We start from the raw sequence: 24,559 nt of genomic DNA, 5'->3' as shown, positions 1-24,559 counted from the left end.
TTTCTGTGTAGATTATGTTGATCTTTCTTGGAGTATCATGTCATGTGTTACTGTGTCTGACTTTTGCGTATTTTCGTTTTTTGAGATCTATCCCATGTAATTAACATGTGTACCAGTACTTCTATCTCTTTGATTGTTGAGTAGTATTTTGTTGTTTGGTTGTACCACAGTTTGCTGATGGGCTTCAGTTCAGTTCAGTCGCTCAGTCGTGTCCGACTCTTTGTGACCCATGGACTGCAGCACGCCAGGCTTCCCTGTCTATCACCAACCCCCGGAGCTTGCTCAGATTCATGTCCATCGAGTCAGTGATGCCATCCAACCATCTCATTCTCTGCCATCCCCTTCTCCTCCTGCTTTCAATCTTTCCCAGTATCAGGGTCTTTTCCAGTGAGTCAGTTCTTCGCATCAGGTGGCCAAAGTATTGGAGCTTCAGCTTCAGTGTCAGTCCTTCCAGTGAATATTCAGGGCTGATTTTCTTTAGGATGGACGGGTTGGATTTCCTTGCAGTCCAAGGGACTCTTAAGAGGCTTCTCCAGCACCACACTTCAAAAGCATCAGTTCTTCGGCGCTCAGCTTTCTTTATTGTCCAACTCTCACATCCATACAGGACTACTGGAAAAACCATAGCCTTGCCTAGATGGACCTTTGATGGCAAAGTAATGTCTCTGCTTTTTAATATGCTGTCTAGGTTGGTCATAACTTTTCATCCAAGGAGCAAGTGTCTTTTAATGTCATGGCTGCAGTCACCATCTGCAGTGATTTTGGAGCCCCTCAAAATAAAGTCTGACACTGTTTCCACTGTTTCCCTCTCTATTTGCCATGAAGTGATGGGACCAGATGCCTTGATCTTAGTTTTCTGAATGTTGAGTTTTAAGCCAGCTTTTTCACTGTCCTCTTTCACTTTCATCAGGAGGCTCTTTAGTTCTTCTTCACTTTCTGCCATAAGGGTGGTGCCATCTGCATGTCTGAGGTATTTCTCATGGTATTCTTGATTCCAGCTTGTGTTTCATCCAGTCCAGTATTTCTCATGATATACTCTGCATATAAGCATATATGCATATAAGATATAAGCAGAGTACAATATATAGCCTTGACGTACTCCTTTCCCGATTTAGAACCATTCTGTTGTTCCATGTCCAGTTATAACTGTTACTTCTTGACCTGCATACAGATTTCTTAGGAGGCAGGTTAGGTGGTCTGGTATTCGCGTCTCTAAGAATTTTCCACAGTTTATTGTGATTCACACAGTCAAAAGCTTTGGCGTAGTCAATCGGGCAGAAGTAGATGTTTTCCTGGAACTCTCTTGCTTTTTTGATGATCTAGCGGATATTGGCAATTTGATGTCTGGTTTCTCTGCCTTTTCTAAATCCAGCTTGAACATCTGGAAATTCATGGTTCACGTGCTGTTGAAGGCTGGCTTGGAGAATTTTGAGTATTACTTTGCTGGCGTGTGAGATGAGTGCAATTGTGCGGTAGTTTGGGCAATCTTCGGCATTGTCTTTTTTTGGGATTGGAATGAAAACTGACTTTTTCCAGTCCTGTGGCCAGTGCAGAGTTTCCCAAATTTGCTGGCCTATTGAGTGCAGCACTTTTACAGCATCATCTTTTAGGATTGGAATTAGCTCAACTGGAATTCCGTTACCTCTACTAGCTTTGTTGTACTTAGTCTGTAGGAATAAATTTGCTGTGAATGTAAAAGCTCAGAGACCCTTCCTGGAGAAAAACTGTTCTCTCCTGGGATGGGGAGTTAGGAAGGGGAGCCAGGCGGTTTACAGCTTACCAGATAGATTCTCAACCACTCTTCCAGATAGTGGTCCTTCATCACTTCCTGGAAACAGGTGCTGATTAGGTCGTGTGTGTGTGTGTGCGTGCGCGTGTGCGTGTGTGTGTGTGTGTGCGTGCTTAGTCGCTCAGCTGTGTCTGATTCGTTGCAACCCCTTGGACTGTAGCCCACCTGGCTCCTGTCTCCATGGGGATTCTCCAGGCAAGAATCCTGGAGTGGGTTGCCATGCCCTCCTCCAGGGGATCTAGGTCTTGGGGACGGGGCTTTTCTGTTGTCAGGCTGCTGCTTGACCCTCTTCACTGCTGGCTAAAAGTGTAGCTTTTTGAGTTTGCTAAGTCATCTTCCATTTCTGCTTCTTAAAGGTTCTAAGATTTTTAGGTTCCAAATGTCTTTTCTTCCCTTCTTATCTTCGTGCCTTTATGTCTTTTTATTTATTAATCTGCTTTATTGTAATTTTGGGTGGGGACAAAGGCAAGTGTTTGTGTTCAACTGCTACCTTAGACCCAGGAGTCTTTACCATAACCCTACTGTTTGACAAGTTTTTCCTTTTATTTTTGCTGCAATTAACAATGCTGGGGATGAGCATGCTTACCGTTGAGACTTTGTTTAAATCTATGCTTATTTCTTTTTTAATTGAAAATTAATTCACCATTTTTAAAGGTCATATTCCACTTCTAGTTGCTGTAAAATATTGGGTATATTCGCTGTGTGTTTCCTTGTAGATTGTTTATACATAATAGTTTTTACCTCTGAAATCCCCTTCTGCTATGTTGTCCCCTCCTCCCTTTCCTCTCCAGTGAACCACTGGTTCTGTATCTATGAGTCTGGTTTTGTCAGTTATATTTGCTAGTTTGTATTAAGATTCCACATATAAATAATATCATGCAGTTTGTCTTTCTGTCTTATTTCATTAAACATAATACCCTCCAAGTCCACCCGTGCTATTGCAAACGACAAAATTTTATCCTTTTTTAATGGTTGAGTAATACTTCCTGTGTGCCTGCGTGTGTGTGTGCGCATTTAATACGTCTTCATCTGTTGATGGACCCTTAGGTTGCTTTCATACCTTGACAGTTGTAAATAATTCTGCTGTGAAAATTAGGATCCACGTATCTTTTCAAATTAGTGTTTTCATTTTCTTTGTCACAATACCCAGCAGTGAAATTGTTGGTTTATTTGGTAGTTCTGGTTTTAAGACACTTCCATGCTTTTCCTAGTGGCTACACCAGTCTTCCTTCTTACCGACTGGTGTACGAGGATTCCTTTTCCTCCACATCTTCACCAACAGTTGCTTTTTATGTTCTTAATTTATTAATAGCCATTCTCACAGGTGTGAGGCAGTACCTCATTGCGGTTTTGATTTGCATTTCCCTGGACAGAGGAGCCTTGCAGGCTCCAGTCCATGGGATCTCGGTCTGACACAACTTAGCGATTGAACAATGACAGTTGTGGTTATAGAGCTTCTCAGGTCCTCAGTGGTAAACATTCTGCCTGCCAAGCAGGGGATGTGGGTTCCATCCCTGAGTTGGGAAGATCCCCTGGAAAAGGGAATGGCAACCCACTCCAGTATACTTGCCTGGGAAATTCCATGGGCAGAGAAGCCTGGCAGGCTACAGTTTATGGGGTCGCAATTTCTAGAAATAGATGGTGGGCCTAAAAGAAATACATACTTTTAATGCCAATTGTGCTCCAGGAATGGCATGCTAATACATATTCTGACAAGATGGGTGTTTCTTTCCTGTTCTGTATGAATATGTACTCAGTAGAATGTTCTCCCTTGCCTCCGCCCCCCCCCCCCCCCCACACATACTTGCATATCAGGTTTAAGAAATGAAGCCAGATTGTAGTGGCGGTGTCCAGTATGCGTGTGGTCGGGACTGGAATACTGCCTTGCTCCTTGCTGCACACTTGCTGCCTCCCTGGGTCTGGTCATGTGTGGGTTTGAATTAAGGCTTTGGCCGTTTTTGTTTCAGGTTACACTCCTGGCACACCTTACAAAGTGTCCTGTTCCCCCACCAGCGGGGCAGTGCCACCGTATTCCTCCTCCCCCAACCCTTACCAGACTGCTGTGTACCCCGTGCGAAGTGCCTACCCCCAGCAGAGCCCGTACGCACAGGTAGGCCTGGGGTGCGCTATGGGTGTCGAGAGGAGTCTCCTGGGCACTGTGTGTGGGAATGGGTCGGCTCCTCGGGGCTCTGACGCAGCGTGTGGGCCCCTGTGGCGTTTGTCTCTTTTCTTTCCCCAGCAAGGCACGTACTACACCCAGCCCCTGTATGCAGCACCCCCTCACGTCATCCACCACACCACGGTGGTGCAGCCCAACGGCATGCCAGCGACGGTGTACCCTGCTCCCATCCCTCCGCCGAGAGGCAACGGGGTCACCATGGGCATGGTGGCGGGCACCACCATGGCTATGTCAGCGGGTGAGTCCTTGGCCCCGGGGCGCCGCCTCTGCGATGGCCTGCGGGCTGCGGGAAGGGAGAGCTCGCCAGGACTCCGACCCTTGGCTTTGCCTTTTCATTGCTAGAGTTGTGTGAAAGGACATCTGATCCTTTGGGAGGAGTGGCATGTTATCTTTTTCTTTACTTCCTCTCCTTTCTTTTCCCTTCTCCTTCAACTGAGTTTGAGTGTGAGATTTAGAACCATAAGCCAAGTACCTTTTCCATAGACATGACTGGCTAGCCCTCTCCAAATTTGGTAAACTGAGTTACCTGGCTGTAGGGACAAGGAGTGGCCAGATCCCTGTGGTGAGCACGTTAAAGCTTGAGCAGAAGGGAGGATATTCTCTGATCTGGGGGACTGACCCTCTGGTCCTTCCCTTTAGTGTGGGCTACTAGCACAGGCCAGCTTGTCTTAATGGGAATGTTCTCATGGATTGCAGAAAGCCAGTCTTGTGTTCACAGAGCTAAGAGCTGCTTATAGAAATCCTTTGGCATACACGTAGACTATTTCCCAAGGCTGCTTCTAGGTCGGGAAAATAAACCACAGAGAGAAGAGATCCTTGGCTTGGACCGGCCTGTCTCCATGGAACCTTGGAGCATTTGAGGGCTTGGTTAAATGTCTAGGAGTGAGGTCACCTCCTGTGGGAATGTAAGCTATCTGTGCAGGGGCGCCAGGTACACACAGTGACTGGATTGCCCATGGCTGTGACTTTAAAGAATACATTGTTTCCTCTTTGTTTTGTAGACTTTAATTCAGCATAAGGGAAATGTCAGAGAGGAATGTGGTTCAGGATACCATGTGTGTTTCTGTTCAGAGTCTCTGATTTTATTTGGTTTTCCCACACTTACCCCAGAGGCAAAGGAGAGTCTGGCACAGATAGAAACTCAGTGTTCGAGGCACACGGAGGGAGGCGTTGGCGGGCCCTGGTGTGGGTGCCCACAGGGTGCAGGGGGCCAGGTGAGGCTGTGAGGTGTGAGGTGGTTCTTGGCTATAAGTGGACACACATGGCTGCTGAGTTTCCTGTATTTATAGGGAAAATAAGCTTAGCTTAAGGCACTCAGAAGCTTGCACATTTGGGAACCTCCCTGCTCCCCTCCCTTCTTCCCAGTTAGTTAGTACCATCTCAGCCATTTCCAGGTGTAGGGGTCGCTGGTGCTACCACACTGTGTGCCCCATCTCTGGAGGGCTTCATCTCGCAGAACTGGAGCTCTATATATCGAACACCTCTCCCTTCCCTCTGCTCCAGACCCTGGCAGCCGCCACTCTCCTTTCCGTCCCATCCATTCGATTCTTCTAGGGATCTCACGTGCGTGGGCTCAGGCAGTGTCTGTCTTCCGTGACTGGGTTATCTCACTGAGCATGATGTCCTCAAGGCACAGCCATACTGTGGGACGTGACAAGTCTCCTTCCTGTTAAGACTAAAGAACGTGTCTGTTTTGTTTTTGTCATCCCGCCTGCAGAAGTAATTCAGTGCATTTGTGTGAAGGGGAGGCACACAGGCTTCTACAGGCATGCCGTCACTGTGAGCCTGCTGTGTTTACACAGCCTTGGCTTGCATATAATCGGGTTCTGAGAGCACTGTGGGTCACGGGCACCCCGCTTCCTCTCTGCCTCTCTCCTTGCCACGAGAGTCAGGCAGGAGCTCTCTTTGTTGGAGGTACTGGGGCAAGGGGAGTGCTGCCCTCCACTGAGATGCTTGCTCTTCCCTCTAGGTACCCTGCTGACTGCCCACTCCCCAACTCCTGTTGCTCCCCACCCTGTCACTGTGCCCACGTATCGGGCCCCAGGAACGCCCACCTACAGCTATGTGCCCCCTCAGTGGTGATCACCCTGCAAACGTAAGTGACCAATGAAGCCCAGGCCCAGCTTTGTGGCTAAAGTGCATTTTTTCAGTGGAGAATGGGAGATCTATGACAATTTAAACAGTGACAAGGAAACTGATACCTGATGATTCGAAGGCAGTGCCACATTTAACGTTTTGTCTTTCCTGGGACTACAAAGGAAGGAAGAGGAAGCCATTTGAGTTCTTGCTGTGTGCGCCCCTGCACTCTGTTACCCGGGCTGTGCTCCGGTCTCCTGCCCGCCTCCTGTAGGAAGTAGCATCCCAGTTGTAATTGGAAGTTCTTAGAAACCAGGCACAGTCACCTCTTTCGCTGTTGCCCTTTCTTGTCTTAGTGGATTTCCTCCTCCTCCAGCTGAAATGGCTCCTTTTCAGAGCAGTGGTGCCAGAGGAGCTATGTGTGTGACTGTGTGCCCATCTTTCTCCCCACCCTCAGGTTTGTGGATGGAGCTGTGCAGTCACATCATGGAGGTTCCACAGCTGGTGCTGCAGGCCTTCTGCCTCCAACCGGGACTTTCTTCGTAATGCTCTCGACACTTAGCTAAACACTACTGCAGCCAGCCTAGCAGGTCCCAGCGCCCTCAGTCTCCAGCTGACTCTTTGGGTTCGTCTTACAGCAAATCCTGTTTGGTGGGCTGCCAGGCAACTTTTTAGCTAACTGTAACGATAAAAGGGAGTGTTAATCTATTCTGAATCATATCTAGTTGAATGCATGTTAAAACACACACACACACACACACACAAAGCTTGCTCAATCTACCTGCAGTGACTGATGCAGAACCATCATATGCAAAATCCAAAGGAATGGAAAAGTATTTTACAACTTGTATCACTAATGCACTGTTGTAATGTATGCAAAGTCTTAAAGTTATAAGTGTTAAAGTGAATTTCTTCATAGAGCATCTGAGATCTCTTCGATGATTCTTCAGCCTTTGGGGTTGAGGTGGGTTGCCAGTTGGATACGTGGACTTCGACTTTCCAGCCATCTGTTCCTTTCACGCTGACCACAGTGAGAGAGAGTTGCAGGCACGGGGAGAGTGTGGGGAGGCCCAGCACTGCTTGGGGTGCAGTCAGGTTAATGGCTTTCTTTCCATTTAGGCTTGTGGGGTCTGTGTGATGTGGATGTTCTTAGGGATTACCATGAAAGATTAGAGTAGGGTGCCAGTACAGTGAGGTGATATAACAGCAAAACAGTTTTCTCTCAATGCTGTCTAAATTTTTGTTACAAATCACTTACAGATGGATATGATGTTTTCTATATCTTTATTGGAAAAGTCCTATGTAGAGCTTAAATTATTTTCCTGGGATGGAAGAGAAACAGCCACACTTGGAGGAGGTATTGACCTCTCCTTTATTTAGCTTAGGAAAAGTCATCCCTATTTTTTTCCCCTGAGAAATGTTTTAGTCTCCTGAAAACATGTGTAGGAATTGCTGTTCTCCCTCCCACAAGGAAGGGCAAAGATACCAGCTGCGTTACGAAGAAACCTGTACATTTAAGAACTGTTCAACGGGAACAAAGGATTGACACTGATGGTTTCCTGTAGAGAGGCAGGGCTGCGGCTGTCCTTAGGCGCCCAGCTTGACGGGGACTTGTCCTGAGGCCGCTTGGAGGGGCTTGTGGAGATGGGAGTGGGGGGTGAGGGAGTGACCGGCTTGTTGTCTGTGACCCCTTCGACCATTTCTCCTGTGGCTGAGGAGACTTGGCGCACAGCAGTGGGCAGCAGAGGGCCAGGCAGCGTCGAAACGTGTCTGCCAGTTAGAACATGCTTGCCTGTTACTACAGAAAGGATTTTGTGTTTAAAATCTGAATATTGTACATAAGAAGCCAAGAGGATTTTTTTTTTTTTTTTCGCTTAAATGTCCCCAGCCTGTATCGATGGTTGTGTGTGTCTGTCTGTCCTCAGATGGAGTCAGAGGGGTTGGGGGTGGGGAGGGTTTGTTGCTCTTCAGCCTGTCGGGGGTGGGGGTGCCCCTGCTCCACCCATCCCGTCGTCGTTTCAAGTGCTGTGGGCCTTGGCTGGGGAGGGGACCCTAACTCTTCTTACAGCTCTGGCAGCTGGTCAGGGCTCTGGCACTGGGATGGCATTCAGGCCTGGTTGGTGAGTGGGGCAACTGACTGCTGAGCCTTGGTAACTGTATTTTCTATAGTAAGTATTCATCATAGTTTTCTTTTTCACATTTTATTTTATAAAAAGTTTAGGGATATTTTTGCATGGATCATTGTACACAGAAGATTTATTTCTACTGTTTGTAACATAGTATGTTTACTGATAAGTACTTTAAATTGGAGAGCACTTAACCCACCTTTGTATGTATGTGTGTGTGTGTGTGTCTGTGTGTGTGTCTGTGTGTGTAGTAGTTGTCTACCCCAGGCACACCATGTCCACCTCAACTCTTTGTTGGTTATTCTGTCTGTTCAGTGGGTGGTTGGTAATGTTCTAATGGTTCCGGGGCAGAACTGATCCAGTAGCAGAGAAGTAGGTTTCCCCAGTTTAGTGTAGTGAGTGAGTTTTGTATAACTCTTTAAAAGTCCCAGTCTTTCTCTCTCTCTCCCTCTCTCTCTCTCTCTCTCTCCCTCTCTCTCCCTCTCTCTCTCTCTCTCTCTCTCTCTCTCTCACACACACACACACACACACACACACACACACACACACACACACACACACAGCCGGTAAGGGTTAGAGTCATTTGAATTCAGGAAGAAGTTACGAGAAGTTACATAGGCTCTTTCTTCAGTATTGTCTGAGACACACACAGGGTGAGTGTTTTCATGAGCACTGGGTTAAATGGTGTTTTTAAGAGAAAAAAAAGAGTGGGTTGTGTTTTCTCCCCATTTACGTCAACTTATAAATACTACACTCCTTTTAATTTCTAAAAAATCTTACTTCCCTTTTGTGAGGTTGAGCTGGAAAACTTCATCAAATACTTCTGCATTATGGAATACCTATGTGTGGAAATCTTTTCAATTTTGAAACTATCAGGGCATCAGTTATCAAATATGAAAGGTAGAGTATGTCTAGCAGGTGAGAATCTGGACATAATGAATAGTAACAAAACTGTCATACGTTGTAATTGTAGCAGCATTTAGTTCCAGTAAAATTAAGGAATAGAGCTTCTGTTATAAAATGCATAATTTGATATCTTAAGCACAGTAGTAGAATATTCAGATAAATTTTTCATTTTTTGTATGTGACATTCTTAATTTGAGGGTCTTTTAGCTAAATTACAGTTATTTTAGAAATTGAGACAGGAGAGTAAACAGATACCATCATGGGTATTTTTAAAAAAATTCTGTTCTACAGCCCTCCTCTAAGGTTTAGGAGATAATGTTTCTCTTGTTTGGATCTGGGCCAGGTGACTGGACGTTCTCCGATGAGTGATGGTCCCGTCAGCTTGCTGTCTGTGAGGAGTGCAGCCGGCATCAGGGCCAGGGCCACTCATGGGAACAAGCACAGAGGCGCTTCAGGATCTTTTATGTCTCTTGTGTTGAGTCTTCCCTGAAAATTTTTGTTGGTTTGGTTACTAGGCCTCCCAGTTACATTACGTGACTCTGTTGAGTGCTATGCAAATGTGGTGTTTATAGGAGCCTCGGGCGGTCCTGAGCCTCGGGCTGGGAATCTGGTCAGTGCGTGCCGCATCCCAGACCGCGCTCGCAGTGCCTGTCCCTCCTCTGGCGCTGGCACTGCACACACAGGAAGAGGGTCTGGGGGCTCGGGGTGTGCCCATCTCGCAGTGCTGTCCTGCCAGAGTGTGGTGAGAGCATAGTTGACACTGGATGCATCCATGTTGGGGCCTGCTGTCTAAGGAGGAGACCCAGACTTCTTCACCTGAACTTGGTAGACGTGTGGAAACAGTATTACTCTGACCAGTTGGGCCGCCTTCTCCCTATCTGGCAGCTAATGGCTGGACGCCCCAGTTCTTGCCGGCCTGGGCATCTCCCAGACAGGATAGGACACCTTGTCTGACATCCTCTGGCCATGCAAGGGCAGGCTTGAGGATGTGGGGCTTGAGGTGGGGGACAGCTTCTGGCTCTTCTCTTGGTGCTTTCTAAGGAGGGGGTGTGTCTTTAGAGCGGAGTGGTTGGCATAGGGGAAGGGCGGCCTGCATGACTCCCTCTCTACCACATTTCAAATGTTGGCATGTTTTTTTCTCCTAAGCTGTTTAATACTTAGCCTAAACTTCTGAAAGGAGCCTGCAGATGACATGCTGCAGAGGAGGGTCTAATCTTTTCAGGTAGAAAGTTGCAGAGTTGATGTTTCAGAGGATTTGTCTTTCCCTACCCTATTGACTTGAAGAACAGAAAACCTCTGGTGTGATCTTATTTGAACCCCCAGGACCAATCTCCAGTCACCTGGGACAGAGACAGGAGAGCCTGGCACCTCTGCGCAGGGAACCTGCAGTGAGCACTGGAAGGCTGTGCTTCCAGGATGCGGGTGTTGAGAGATGATGAGTGTCTTACTTGGCCTCCTGAGCCCTGAGGTCTCCTATAGGTCCTCGTGCAGACCAGTGGTTAGCAGAAGGCCAGCTCTCCTGTGTTCCTGGGGGGTTGCTGTGATGGCTACCCAAGAGAGACCTAAGGGAGCCACTGTTACTGACTAGGAAACGGTTGGGTTTTTTTTTGTTTCTGTTTTTAATGATTTTTGAATACTGTTTTTTTAGACCATTCTCTTAGTACTTTTTAAAAACTTAAGTCAGCATTGTCTTCCAGTGTTAAAGGCACCCCTCCCCGCCCCCCCCGCCTTTGCATTGAACTAAGGTGTCAATCGATACAAAGGAATGGAACATCCATCCTGAGCCAATTCCATTATGTGTAAATTCTTACTATTTTAATTTTTTATGCAATCTGATGAGTGGATGAACTCAGATTTAAAATTCTTAAAAGCACGTTTATTGTAAATTGTTATGTATTAATACTGCAGTTTTCAATAAAGATTGACTTGTGTTGCATATTACGATTTTCATGCCTTTTCCCTATAGGTTTTGCCTCCAGGTGGCTTGGCCTGGATGGGAGGTGGTGTAGTGTGTCTCACCTTAGAAAATCCAGGGGGTTCCGGCTCAGCCCCTGTGGCCGTGGCAGTGTGTACAAGTGTGAAGGCGGCGGGTTGTGGGGAAGGGGAGGGAAGCCACCCTCTCCTGGTCCTGTCGGCTCAGTCCTCCTGGAAAGAAAACACATCCTTCCCCATTTCACCAAAGGGGAAGCTCAGACCCCAAAACATTAGCACTGCCTGTCCCCCAAACTCACATTTCTGATAAGTTCAGCTCAACAGAGACCCTAGAAGCAGCTGGGGACAGAGGTGCTGAGACAGCTCCTAGTTTCCCTGAGCCTCTGAACACTGAGCTGCTCTCCACCAAAGCCTTGGCGGCCTGGCTTATTCCTTTAGTCTAAAGAAAGGCTTGAGGTGGAAAGGTAATAGGAGGGGAGGAGAAAATGGATAGACAATAGAAAACAAGGGCTGGCAGCCAGGTTATTTTTCACAGGTTTCTTTATGAAATTAAATGTGGTTTCTGCTTGGAGAAGGTATAGTGCAAGAGTGACTGTACATGCTGCTGAATTCCCACGGGCCACAGGGGCGGCTCTGTGCTCTGCCCCATGCCAGGCCCTGGCCACCCTCTTCGGTGCCCCTCCTCCATGGGATGTAGGCTTCCTTCCAACCTACGTGCCCACCAGCTTCTGGGTGGGTCAGTCCTGGGTGCTGGGCCACAGAATTCAGTCCTTATGGCTTCTCACACTCACTCAGGGTAAGGCAATCTTTCTGTGTCACTAACAATTCTCTATTGTTGGAATTTAACAACAAAATCCAAACTGGAACCAGGTTATAGAATCATCCCACAGCTGCAGGTGGACTGGTTACAAATCCTGACAGAAGTTTTCAGTTGACTATGGTTCTGTTTTCTTTCCACTATAAACAAACACATCACAAGGGAAGAGAGGATGTCCAGCAGCTGGGAGTGTCTACAGAGTGACTGGGAGGAAGTAACAGGTGGGCTCCAGGCCAGATGTTTCTGTGCCCAGAATTCTTGGTTCCTGCCCACCAGGGGTGCAGGTTGCCTGGCCCACCAGCTGGGGGCCTGTGAAGAGGGCAGGAGGGCAGAGAGGTACACAGCCTGGCTCTGCAGGTGACTGAAGGCAGAGGCGGTCTCCTGCCCAGAGGAAACAGGAGCAGGAAGGATGATTAGATGTGCAAAGAAGAGGGTCCAGAGCAGCCATTCTCACACACGCTGGCCTGTTGGGTGGTTCTGAGCTGTGGCTCCCAGGAAGCCCGGCACAGGCTTGGAGGGTGTGGGAGGTTCACGTGCCGGGGGCCTGCCTCTCCAGCCAACTTCTTCAGCACCCCAGCACTGGGGAGGAAACTGAGAATGCGGGCACTGAGCGGATCCCACACTCAGCCCTGCTAACTTGCAGTTTGCAGAACAGACAGAGGGCCGGATGTGGTGAGCCTCGGATAGGAAGAGCTGGAGGCCCACCGGCAAGGCAGGTCCAGATGGTGCCACTAGTGGGGCACGGGCTCACTTGCGGAAGGGTGCCAGCCGGCTGATGCTGTGCCAGAAGGTGGATGGCTTTCGCTTGGGCTCTGCCAGCACCAGGACCTGTTGCTGAGGCAGGCTGGTGGGGAGGGTCGGATGCTTCTGACGTGCCAGGTAGTAGGGTCGGCCGAGGGCTGGCAGGGGAAGAGTCAGGGTCAGAGATGCCTCAGGAGTTAGGCGGTACAGGGCAGAGCCTGTAGGGGTGGACTGGGCCATCCCCAGGCTGCTTCAGACATCCCCCTTTGCTTCCCCTGGGGCTGTCCACATCCAAGGGCCTAGGCTGCCCTCCATGGCCTGCAAGGGGTGTAACTAGGGGGAGCTGGAAGGTGTGGGGCGTGGAGTTGCTCTCATGGTGATGTCTGTAGGAATGGGCTGTCAGCTCCTTGGCTAGGCTGGCTGCCAGGAAGCAGTCCTGCCTGGGGAAGAGCACTGGCACTGACGATGCTGCTCGGGGGACCTGGGGGAGGAGAGCAGGAGCGTCCGCCAGGGGCCTGCACTGCACGCTTCCTCCGCAGCGGGCCCTCACAACCCACTGGCACCTCCGAAGACCCGGGTGCTGGCCCTGCTTCAGGCCATCGCCCGCTTACCTCTGGGCTTCCCAATGGCCTGCTGCTTGCTGGCGTTCAGCATGGCCTGCTTCCTCTGCAGCTGGGTAATGGAGAAGCCTGGCAGGGGCCACAAATGAGACACCCGCGTCCCGGTGAGAACGCAGCTGCCTTCCCATCTCCCCTGCCCATGGTCCTCTCATTCTGGCACCAGAACAATTTCTGTGTGCCTGAGGGCCCAGCAGGCCACAGGGTCTCACCCACCTGCCCCACCAACTGGCTCTGTCCACCCAGGCAGAGGAGATGCTCTGAGGAGCTTCTCTGGGGGCCTCCTTTGCCCTCCTCCATGACTCAGCCTGACCCATTGGTGGCTACTGTCCTTTCTTGGCACTCTAGGGGAGGCTCTTGGCCAGATCAAGGACTGACCTGGTCACTGCCTACTGTGATGGCCAGGGGACCAAGGACAGAAGGGGGATGCAGTGGGTGGATGCCGTGCTCATGTGGGGTAGGGGGAGGCTCCTGGAGGCCAGGGTCCATCTCCACTCTAACTGAGCAGAGGCCCTGCCCTCTAGAGGGTGTGCATGTGAGTCAGGGGAGCAACCCTCAGGCATGCAGACCCACAGCGAGGGTCGAAACCAAGACATGCCCCAGAGCCTCACCAAACCCCGAGGTATTCCCGGTGTGAGACCTGCCTCTCACAGTTGCAAGGTCATGTCGACTTCCTTGCACCCAGTATGCAAAAAGCGCCGGGTGGGCCCTCACGTGAAGCAAGGCCGAGTGGGGTCTCGCACCTGTCTCCTGGTCCAGCCGCACCTGCTCCCGCTCCCTGGCAAAGGCCTTGAGCCAGCGCTGCTTCTGCTCGGGCTTCTTGGCACACAGCAGGTGGCTCTCGCCCGAGGGGCCACAGCGCAGCCGGAAGGCGTTCCTGACGCTCACATGGAGCTCTCTGTCCTTCCCGTCCTCCAAGTCCACCACCTGCAGGCTGTCCATGTCCACTCGGCCCTTATAGTAGAGCACATCCCGGCGGAGAAGGTCCTGCCAGAGACAGCATGAGCCCCTGGCCTGCCTACTTGCCCAGCGCCTCGGCCTAAACCACTCTCCTGACCACATCTAAGGCCCTGCCTCATTTTCTTCCCTGAGACTGGAAGGGCCGGTGGGCTATCACCCACCTCCCTGGCAGAAAGTTCTCTCAGGAGAGAGGACAAGCCTGGCTCAGCCCACAACTGCATGCTGAAACCATGGCCAGGAGCGGCTGTTTCAGTTAACAGTTACTCAGCAGCGTGGGGGTCTCTGAACACTCGTAGTCTTGCGGGGGAGGCAGCCATGGAGACAGGTTGCAGGCAGGACCCGCGCTACACAGCAGAGAAAAGCAGCAGTCTGTCAGGGCCGGGAAGAGCCTGCGCTCAGGAGGGCCGCCCGGCCACATGGGCCCATTTTCAAGAGGGAGTAGAAGCCAGCAGCAAAACAGAAGATCCCAGGGTTGGGAAGGGGAAGCTGAGCTTCGCAGGGAGAGAAGAGTTGGCTTGTGGCCCAAACAGGGCTTTATCAGCACAGAGGGTGTTCTTACCAGCACTGGGCCCTGGTCAGACTGTGAGGGTCACCCTCTGGTCCCTGGGGCAGTAGGCTCCCTCTTAGATGCCTCCCTCCCCCCACTCTGGCCCAAAGTGCCTGACCAGGGAAGGGCCTCCTGTACACACGGTCCTGGGGAGAGGAATCGTGTGTGTGTGGCTCGTTTTCTCGGGGCAGCTACTTCTAGCCCTCAGCCTCACTCCTGCCACAGCTGCTCTTAACAGCCCCATCCAGCAGGGAAGAGTGACTCTGGTACCTTCTTACAGTAGATGAGCTGGTGGTCAAAGAGAAAAAACATTCTCTGCTGGCTCTTGGCTTGTGGCTGTGTGACACGGGTCAGCTCCCCCGAGTGGATGAGTTCCGAGCTCCTGACCAGGAGATCTTCCCCCTGCGGAATCCAAGGGAAGCCGTGAGCTGAGTGCCCCCACGCTGGGGCTCAGAGCAAGACTCTGCTGGGCTTTGTGTCCTGCCTCCTGCTGAGTTGGTGTGGTCATTGGTGGTCTTGTCTGCTGTGGCCCCCACTGGGCCAGGGCCTGCAGCAGACCACAGAAATTGGGGGAAAAAAATTAGTGGTGGTTTGGCCTATAAGTTGTCTCTGCTAAGTGAGGACCTACAGCAGCCAGTGGCATATTTGCATTGTGGCTAATCCCTATCGAGATGTCATCAAACTAAAAGATACTCTGATTTCCAAGACTTAGTATGAAATAAAGACTGTGGCTGTTTCACCAATGACATTTTACATGTTGATTACACGAATTGATATTTTAGATATGTTGAGTTAAACAAAACATTGTTAGAGTTTGTTTCATTTTTTCCCCCCCACTTTTAAGATGGCTGTATGCAGCCACCAGGCTCCTCTTTGTCCATGGAATTTTCCAGGCAAGAATACTGGAGTGGGTTGCCACTTCCTCCTCCAGGGGATCTTCCCAACCCAGGGATCGAACCCACATCTCTTGTATGTCCTGCACTGGCAAGCAGATTCTTTACCCGCTACGCCACTTGCAAATGTAAAATTCCCTGTTGTGATTCACATGGTACTTTGATTGGACAGCGCTGCCCTTAGGGAATAATTAAACTTGGCTGAAAGTCACTTCCAAGGCCAGTCTTTTAAAAGAGGTTAAGGAGGTCTTCTTCCAGCTCAGTGTACCTGAAGTCCCATCATCAGACATTACAATTTCAGATGAAGCTGTACCATGTCTGGTTCCTCCAGGAAAATGCAAATCATAGCCAGGTGTTTGTTTGGGATAAGTGAGTTTGTGGGGACCCTTAGCCAGGGCTGGGCCTCAGAACCCATCATCAGGAAAGCAAAACCCAAACACTGAAAACAAAACATAAATCATAGCACTCAGCCCCACTCCTGGGGATTCTAATTCCGTATTTCTAGGGTGGGGCCCAGGAATTTGTGTTTTCATTGATGCTTTGGTTGGTGAGTGAGAGTGGAGAGAACAGGCCAGCAGTGCCATCATTAGTTCAGGCCTCCTTGCTGCCCTAAGAGGTGAGACTGGCCCACACGAGGGGATTGTGTGTGCCTGGAAAACAGAACCGAGAGGCTCTGACCGGTGGCAAGCTGTTTCTGGTCCTGCTGTGGCAAACCTGACCACTTCTGTTGAGAACCCCAGTAGTTAACTCAAACTTGGGGGCCCAGCCTGTCCCTGGAGGCTGGCTGGTTGCATCCTGGGAGGAGCATGTGGCGTATTACACGTGTCCTGAGCCCTTCACCAGGAAGGAGGCCAGCAAGCCTCCTCCGGGAGCAGCGCCTGAGGCTTGGTGCTTGGAGAAGGGCTGGGCTGTCCCAGCAGAGGCCCAGCTCTCTCTCCTGACACCAGCCTGTTTGCTGGTTCCCAGAAGCATGGCACCCTGCTTCAGCTCCCTCTTAGGATTTCTCAGGGGCAAGCATGGTTTTAATGCCAGGGCCAAGCCCTTTGGTATTTTCTGAGGTATTGGATCCTCACCTCCCAGTCCTCTATAGAGCTTTGCCACTGAGCAATCTTGTCGATGTTTTCAAGTCTCCGTTTCCGTTCATTGATGAGCTGGGCCACATTCTTCATGGCATGTAAGGCAGCTTCCACGTCCTTGAAATCCCTGCGGCCAAACAGAGATGGCAGAGGGCTTATGGATCAAGAGCAGAGGAGGGCTGGGAACATCCTGGAGCCCCCCGTGGAGCCGCTTCCTTCGAGGGCTCTGCCCCTGGGCTATTTCTTCACTTGTCAAGTGCACCCTCCCATCTTCTGCATAAACAGGCACAGAGCAGAACTTTATATCCCACTCACGCCCTCTCCCTTCATGTCAAGGACAGCTTATGAAGGCAGGGACTGTTACATATTTTAAGCCTGTGCTGTTGCCCCAGTGCCTGCAGCATTGCCCAGCACACTACGAGCCTCCACAAATGGACTGACCCAAGGCCTGGAGAGCCACCCCTCGCCCCCAGCACCCTCCTACCTGTGCTGGGGGTGTGTGTACTTGAGCAGCTCTGCCAGTTGCAGAGGGTACTTGCAGATCTTCTGCACAGGCGTCAGCAGGAAGCCATCCAGGGAGATGTCAATCATCTTCTGCAGCAGCCGGCAGGCCTCGAAGAAGTACACGTACTTGCTGAGCTTGGCGAGGCGTGAGAGCTCCACGCAGGCATTGGGGTGGTTGTTGCAGTACTCTGAGTAGATCTGGAAGTCTGCTTGCTGCAGGCACAGCTCAGGGTGAGAAGACAGTCTCCTGCTCCCCCAGGCCATGGGCAGTGTTGGGAAAGGGGTGGGAGAGAGTGCAGGGGATTCAGGCTCTGTCTACCTGCTTCTTTGGGCACAAGCTATGCAGAATCATGCCCAAGGACATGAAAGACCCCAGAAAACTCAGGTACAGAGTGCCTACTGCCAGTTGGCTTTCTCTCCTGGGCTCTCAGCAAATATTCTGACAGTATGCCAGGTACTGGGGTGAAATCAATGATACTAATATGAAAGGCCAAAAAGGAGAGAGGGAGATTGAGATGAAATGGGTGCCAGGGCCAATGGCTGTGCCTCCCACGCTGTCTTTCTTCTCAGCCCAGGGTTTTGTTTCTTCCTTACAAAGCTCTGGCTTCACATCTGAAGACAGCCACTGTCAACTTCTTTCCTCAACACCACGTGACACAGACATACCCATGTTGCACGTGTGTCCTACGGGAGACTCCCTGTGTCTGTTTTTGTGTGTATCTTTCATCTACCTGGAGTCAGAAGGAGACCAGGGCTGGCATTTAGCAGCCTAGGACTTCGTGAACTTAGGTGGGAAAGGAGGGTGGCAGTAGCTGGCTGCCTGACAGGCCACAGTGACGGTCACACTGGGTAATGCTGATAGCATGCCTTGTTAGACCTGCCCTAGTTCCCACTTCCCTGTCACAACTCTGCCTGTTGATAAATGGACCCAGATCCACAGTCGCTCAGGTGCCCAGACACACCACCTGCTCCTGAGGTCTCCCTCCTCAGCTCTCCACCTGCCACTAGCAAGAGGTGGCAGGGCCTGCCCACCCCCCACTGCTAGTAGCCAGAAAGGAACACAGGTTGTCCTTGATGGGCTGGGCAAGGCGTCTTCTGCTCAACCTCGTGTGACTGCCACAGGAGAGGGTTAGAAATGAGTCCATCTAGCCCAGACCAGTCCAATGAACCTTGGCTAAATGTCAACCGGCATTTAGAGTGGAAATAAGAATTACTTCAACCCAAATTTCAGTGTGCTTACTGTGTAAGGAACCCCAGAATTTGCTAGGAATGTCCTTAGGGTGCCCAGCCCGCCTCTGCCCCAGGCAGTTCCTTTCAGGGCTGAAGCCTAGGCCCTCCTACTTCAAGGAGCATTCTCTTCCTTGGGCCCCAGGCTGACCCCCAGAAGTTGTGACTTCTAAAACAGGGTAGAAGGGAGAGGGCAGTTGGGGCCAGGGCTGGTGGGGTAGGGCAAGCCCCCAGCAGAGATGGGCAGAGCTGGGGCTACTGCCCAGGGAGGGCTTGGGGCCCGGGCCCCAGGGCCAGTGTGCTCACGTGCTCCAGGAAGCAGGCACCCAGCTCGCTCAGGTGCGGCCGCTCCCGGTTGAACTTCTGCTCCAGCGCCTTCACAAAGGCCTTCTGGCACCTGTATATGTCCTCGATGTTCCCGAAGATGGTGCGCAGCTGCTCCTCGCTGAACATGTCTGCCCGCTTGCGGCACTGCCTGAGGTACCCCTGGGGGTGCAGGTGGTCAGGCTTCCCTCTGGGCCCCACCCCGCCAGCCCGCCCACCTGCCAGCAGCCTCACCTCGCAGATGTCTCGCAGGTGCTTGATGTAGTCTCGCTCCGTGCTGAGGATCTCGTTGATGACATTGGTCCGCATCTGGTCCCTGCTGCCCTGTGCCTCGGTGCCCCCGCCGTCCCCAGCCCCTCCATGCCCAGGCCCCAGCGCCTCATCGTCTGCAGGCTCGTCCTGGTTCACCCGCAGCTGCGGACAACACGGCCAGTCAAGAGTCCCCCCAGGGTCAGCACCCAGCATCCCACACGCTGACGTCACGGAACTGACCCTTGGAGGACTCACGGCGTCACAGGGGAAGGAAGCTCCCGCGTCACCTGAGTCGTGCCCAGAGGGATGGGGAGGGCAGGTCCAAAGGCGGGTACCCAGTCCCCATTTTCTCCCTCACGTTTGGCTCCGCCAGCACAGAGGCTAGAACGGTGCAGATGCTCACTACAGGGGTTCTGCCAGCACCTGCTCACACTGGGCCTGCTGGGGGCTGCGAAGCAAGTGGACAGGTGGTGTGGCCTTGCTGGCTCTGAGACTATAACTAGGAAGGGCTCAGGGGGCAGAGGGGGCTGTTAACCCAGGAGGTCTGGGGCAAGAGAAGCAATGAACCTCAGGGCCTGGGGCCTCCCCTCCCCACTGCCCTCTGCCTGACCTTTTGGAGGCTGCACCAGGATTCCCTCCCTGGAGAGCAAAGGCTGCCTCAGGTCTGGGTTTGCTCCCTGTGATCTCCTGGGTTAAAGACTGAGCTTGTCCTTGCCTCAGTTCCCTAGGTATAGTGACAGTTCCCAGAGTCCAGGACTGTTGTGAAAGTTAGAACTGAGGATCTACGCACATGGTCTGCACAGCTTCTGAAGATCCTGGGAGGCCCAGCTGCCTGTGGCAGTGGTATTCTAACATGCAGACCCTCTGCCCCCAAAGAGACCCATCACTTCTGACCCATTCTTCTCTGGCCTCTGAGGACTCCTGGAGAGAGGGCAGGGGTAAGGTGCAGTTGGTGGTGGCGCAGGAGGAAGGCTGTATCTCAGTTCCCAGGCTGGGCTTCCTGGGAAGCTCACCCAGCCCTGAGCCTGCAGTCCCACCCATGGGTGAGACATCCACATCCAGCACCTCAGACCCCAGAGCAGATTCAGGCTTGTGTTTCAGAGCCCGCTGCTGGCTCTTCTCAGGTCTAGGAAAAGCCAGGGCCAGTGCCATACCCGCACAAAGTTCGCTGGAAACCAGCCCTCGCCGTCAGCGACGCGGCCCCACCACCACTCTCTGTTGGTGGCGTCCATCACTTCGATGACATCTCCAGCTTTGAAGCCCAGTTCCTGGTCATCCATGGTGACATGGTCCCAGAGCGCTTCGGCACAGACCACACTGCCATCGCTGATGAGCTGTGGAGAGAGCCAGGGAGGGCATGTTAGGGGGTAGAGGTGCTCCTCTAGCCTCTGTCCCCCTACTCTGGAAAGAGGGAATCCTGGCTTGTTCACAGAGGAGTGGACTGATGGGGGCTCCCCTGAGCTCCTCAGGGGGACGGGGCTGTGCCCAGGGCATATGCCCAGACATGCACTATGTCTAGACTGGCACTGAACTTATCACTGGAATCCTGGTGAGCCATCAAATCTGAATGCAAGCATGCTGCTCCCCCCGCTGTACAGGGCACACATTCCTCCCGTCCCCACTGGGCCAGGATTCAACTACTGGCTCTCAGCTCCCGCTGTGTCTCTGCTGTGCTCTGTGATGCTGGGCCAGGGCACTGCCAGCTGCATCTCTGCTGTACCCCTTGGACCCCATCAGGGGCTCCTACTGTGGACTTCGAGGGGACCTCAGAGCTGGAGAGAGAGGGGCCTCGCTCCTTCCTAGTGGCTTCTTGTGGACACGCAGTACCCATAAAGCCACCTGACAAACAGCAACGCCTCTTTCCTCGGGTCTGGCAGTGCCCAGCCATTGCAGTAGCTGGATCTGGTCTGCAGTGGTTTTTGAACGCTTGCAGAACCAGTCTCCTGGCACCCCTGGCACCAGCTGAGCAGTACCTCTCCTCAGAGTTCTAGATCTCCAGCCCACAGGATTCTCACTCTTTCTGATTCCACCATTTCCCTTTATTCCCCAGCTCTAAAGAAGGTCCATCTTAAAACTGCCATCTCTAACAGAAACCTCAGGGCTGTTCTTGAGCACGTGGTGACTGAGTCAGCTACTTTAAACCTGCTGAACAATTCTCAACATTAATTTCTCTCTGTGAAAATGACTGGTGTGGTTCCTCTTTCCCACATGATCAGAAATCACATCAGGAGGGATGCTCCCCTCCTATGCAGTCCATGTGCTCAGAGCTCTGTTTCACACTGGGCTTGAGGCAGGAGGTAGACCCCCCACCCCCAGCCAGGGTGAGCAATTAAGAGTTTATTCCCTGTGGACAGGAACTCCAAAACATCAATAAGCAGGACAAAGAGAGAAGGCTGAGCCCTGCCGATATACAGATAAGATACCACACATTTCTCATTCTTGACGTTAAGGAGACCTTCCTGACTAGAAAGCTCCTTGGAGCTTTCATAGGCCTCTGCAGTGGAATCCATCTTGACTGAGATGTGCAGGCACATGGGAGGGTCCCGAGGTATACCAAATACAGACTCGGAACCAGGCAAATCAAAATGACTGGCCAGAGGAAACTTGGAACAAATGCCCCCTAAAAGTGATTCCAACTACCATGAGGGTGTGACTCTGAGTGTGCCCATGTCTACCCACACGTACTGTACTCTTCTTCCTCCTAGTACATGTTTCACTTATTTCATTACTCTCTTTGTGGGAAATCTTTTCTGCAAGGCTGAAGGGCCAGGGCCTTGTCACCGACCACTGACCTAGTGGTCAGGATGTGGGTCTCTAACGGCAGTCTCTGGCAGGGAACTGAAGCCCTGCTTCAAGCCGCTGCAGGCCGAGGCCACCTGAGATCAGGCCGACTCCTGCTTTTATGTCATGTGGGCTCAGCATCTGCTCCGTGAGTGACAAGCGGCTCTGTGGGCTTTGGGCAGGAGGAGGAGCAGACTGGGGCTGCCCAGGAGGTGAGGTCCGTGCTCCTCTACTAGGGCCAAGTGTTGGCTCTCATTGTCACAGACCTGGGCCAGCTCTTTGGCTAAGCGGTCAAGGCTTTGGGGCATCACCAGACAGGCCCTCTGTGCTGTTTCCTCTTCTGAGCTGCTACCCAGCGAGGGGCCTTCTTTGTTCCAAGGGCGGTCCTCCCACCAAAACAGGAACTAGCGAGACTAGCTGGTCTCTACCTCAGTTCCACTTGCTATCTCCACAGTGTCCCAAAGGGACAGGGTGGGAGGTGGGAGGGGTGCTTAAGCACTGGCGCCCATTCCAGCTGGGCCTTGCCTCCAGGGTAGGGCCTGAGAAAGCATGTTCAGAGACTACCATGAAGTGCTTTATGTTTTGGTGGGTGGGGTTTAAGCCTGTTCCAAACCCCAGTGAAACCACTTTCCAGAATAATCTACAGCTTATATGTACACCCATTCTCATAGTCGCAGCTCTTCATGGGCTGCACATTTCTGTGGTCCACCCAGGGACCCTGGGCTCAGAGCACTGGGCAAATCCTGGGGGTCACAGACCCCCTCAAGACACCACTGTACTCATCCAGCTAAGAAGACCTACTATGGGTTTGTCCTTTCCTGCAGGGAGAAGCCTCCTGGCTGCAGTGAGGCCAGGATGAGACAAGTGGACTTGGCGGGGCCAAACAAGAGGAACTGACCAGCTGCAGCCTGGGAGCAGGTTAGCACAAGCAGGCTGCCGTCCAGGTCTCGGTGGGTCTGGCCCCACACCAGGATGAAGCAGAGTGGCTCGAAGGTGGTGTGGGTGAGCCAGTGTGGACACAGCTGCAGGTGAACATCCCTGCACAGGGACAGTGACCAAAAGTAAGTGTGCCCATCAGGATGGAGGCTATTTGGGAAGATTTGTATGTTTTGAGTGATGAGTTACTGAGACTGGGGAGGATTCACCCCTGGAGCTGCTTAGGTAACCTGAAGTTAGGATCTGAGAGGAAACAAAGCTTCTTGTTGTTAAGCTTTGTAGATTTGATCCTGGAGAAGTGAGTGTTCTCAGACTTCCTGTTCCTGCAAGTTCCCCAGCGCAAATCTGCCAGTTCACTTTCATAGGCCGGCTAATGGGATGCTACACTCTGATTGGAGAACAATCTGCTAGATGGCAGGTGGATGCTGCCCATCCTCAGGGCACACAAACTGCACACACTGGTCCCCACACAGGGAGGGAGTACTGCAGACACACCAGCTAATTCCCACCAGAGGAACCAGGTCAGGCATCTCCCCTTGTCTCCATATTCCCTCAAATGAGCCCTAAGCAAAAGCCCCTCTTGAATGGCAGTGCTTCCTGCTCTTGCCAGTCTTTGCAGAGAGGTGCGGATCCTCCACAGGTGGTTTTCTGCTCAGCTGGAAGGGCTCCAGCTGTGGGGCAAAGAGGCACAGCTTCCTGGAGAGACCAGGATTCCTGACACCTTTATGGACAATCCCATACTCATCCTGATCCATGGGGGTCACTTTCGAGTCCCAGCACCTTGCTGGGAACAGGGGAGCCATGAGCAACTTCCACAGTTTCCCTGTGCCTTGGCCCCCATCAGCTCAGAGTTCCAGGGAGCTGGATCACCAAGCTCCCCTGTATATCCACAAATGGGAGGTGCTTAGAGGAGTTACAGCTATGACATTAACCATTTGTGTGATGTCACCAATACAGAATGTAGCTCCAAGGGGTCAGAGATGCAGTCTGCCTCCAGGGCAGCCCAGCGGCCACCAGAGCCAACAATGGTGTGCTTCTGGACAGGGGCCCTTCCTGGCACTCTGAAGTGCAGCTGCACGGAAGGCAAAACTCAACCTGGGCAGGCCCAGCGGCGAGGGTTCTGGGCTCAACCTTGGCCTGGTAATGAAGAGCATAAGCTGCCTCTGAGGTGTGAGGTTTTAATGTGGGGGCAGGTGGAGGACTGCACCAGTGGAGGGGGAGTCAACTTCAAGACTAGGATAAGCCAGGGACAGGGGGCAAGATACCTTTTTGTGCTTCTGAGATTTTGACAGGCCTGGGAAAGCCAGGCTCTGCCTCAAAGTGCCCCAGGATAATCACCCATCACCCTCCCCACCCTGCCCCACCTCCTCTCTGTCTCACACATGTGGGTTGTTGGAGGATTCCACTCTGACAGTCTTGGGAACAGGGCTTGGCTCCCACGGCCCCCTGCGCAAGCATCCTGGGTGTGGGGCTGTTCAGAATGCTCACTTGCAAGAGGCAGGGTGGTGGGTGGCCGTGCCTTTGGTGGGGGGCATGCTGACTGAGAGCACTTAAGACCTAAAATGGTAAAAGCAACTGCAGATAACATGGACAGAGGAAACCACTCATCCTCAGACATCTCAACCTATACAGAAGAGCATGTCCAGATCTGCTCACACAGCGGTCACATGTGCAAGGTTCCCTGACAACCAGATAGCCGCGGCCACAGCTGCATCCGCATCCTCAGTTACACACACAGACGCGCCATTTTACACACGCGCGCGCGCGACAGGCGTGGCACATGTGTTACCTCGTCCCTGAGTCACCCACCTGGCCGCACCCCAGGGGAACACACACAGACGGGCCCTAGCACCCGGGACTTGCGGCGGAGGCCTCT

General features: G+C 52.1%; 2 protein-coding genes across 6 annotated transcripts in view; one reads left to right on the top strand and one right to left on the bottom strand.

The window, feature by feature from the left end:
* Nucleotides 1-11,012, top strand: part of FAM168B (family with sequence similarity 168 member B) — a 39,721-nt gene extending 28,709 nt beyond the window's left edge. For 3 of the 5 annotated variants that reach the window (XM_060409598.1, XM_060409600.1, XM_060409597.1), the window contains one exon: nucleotides 3,757-11,012. In XM_060409598.1, coding sequence (XP_060265581.1) covers nucleotides 3,757-4,310 — 554 coding nt within the window. In that variant the 3' untranslated portion in view covers nucleotides 4,311-11,012. The remainder of the gene's footprint in view (nucleotides 1-3,756) is intronic. The other 2 variants (XM_015093296.4, XM_060409601.1) reach the window with 2 other exon arrangements.
* Nucleotides 11,013-11,530: 518 nt separating this feature from the next.
* Nucleotides 11,531-24,559, bottom strand: part of ARHGEF4 (Rho guanine nucleotide exchange factor 4) — a 382,985-nt gene continuing 369,956 nt past the window's right edge. Inside the window, 10 exon segments of the mRNA XM_027964663.3 lie at nucleotides 11,531-12,630; nucleotides 12,633-12,724; nucleotides 13,178-13,255; nucleotides 13,927-14,170; nucleotides 14,961-15,092; nucleotides 16,657-16,786; nucleotides 17,144-17,376; nucleotides 18,697-18,876; nucleotides 18,949-19,128; nucleotides 20,121-20,300. Of these exon segments, the coding sequence (XP_027820464.2) occupies nucleotides 12,391-12,630; nucleotides 12,633-12,724; nucleotides 13,178-13,255; nucleotides 13,927-14,170; nucleotides 14,961-15,092; nucleotides 16,657-16,786; nucleotides 17,144-17,376; nucleotides 18,697-18,876; nucleotides 18,949-19,128; nucleotides 20,121-20,300 (1,689 nt within the window). The 3' untranslated portion in view covers nucleotides 11,531-12,390.

The sequence above is a fragment of the Ovis aries genome, chromosome 2, assembly GCF_016772045.2.
Source record: "Ovis aries strain OAR_USU_Benz2616 breed Rambouillet chromosome 2, ARS-UI_Ramb_v3.0, whole genome shotgun sequence".
Taxonomy (NCBI): domain Eukaryota; kingdom Metazoa; phylum Chordata; class Mammalia; order Artiodactyla; family Bovidae; genus Ovis; species Ovis aries.
Note: the sequence above shows the minus strand (reverse complement) of the source record. Positions and strands in the feature narration are given on the sequence as shown.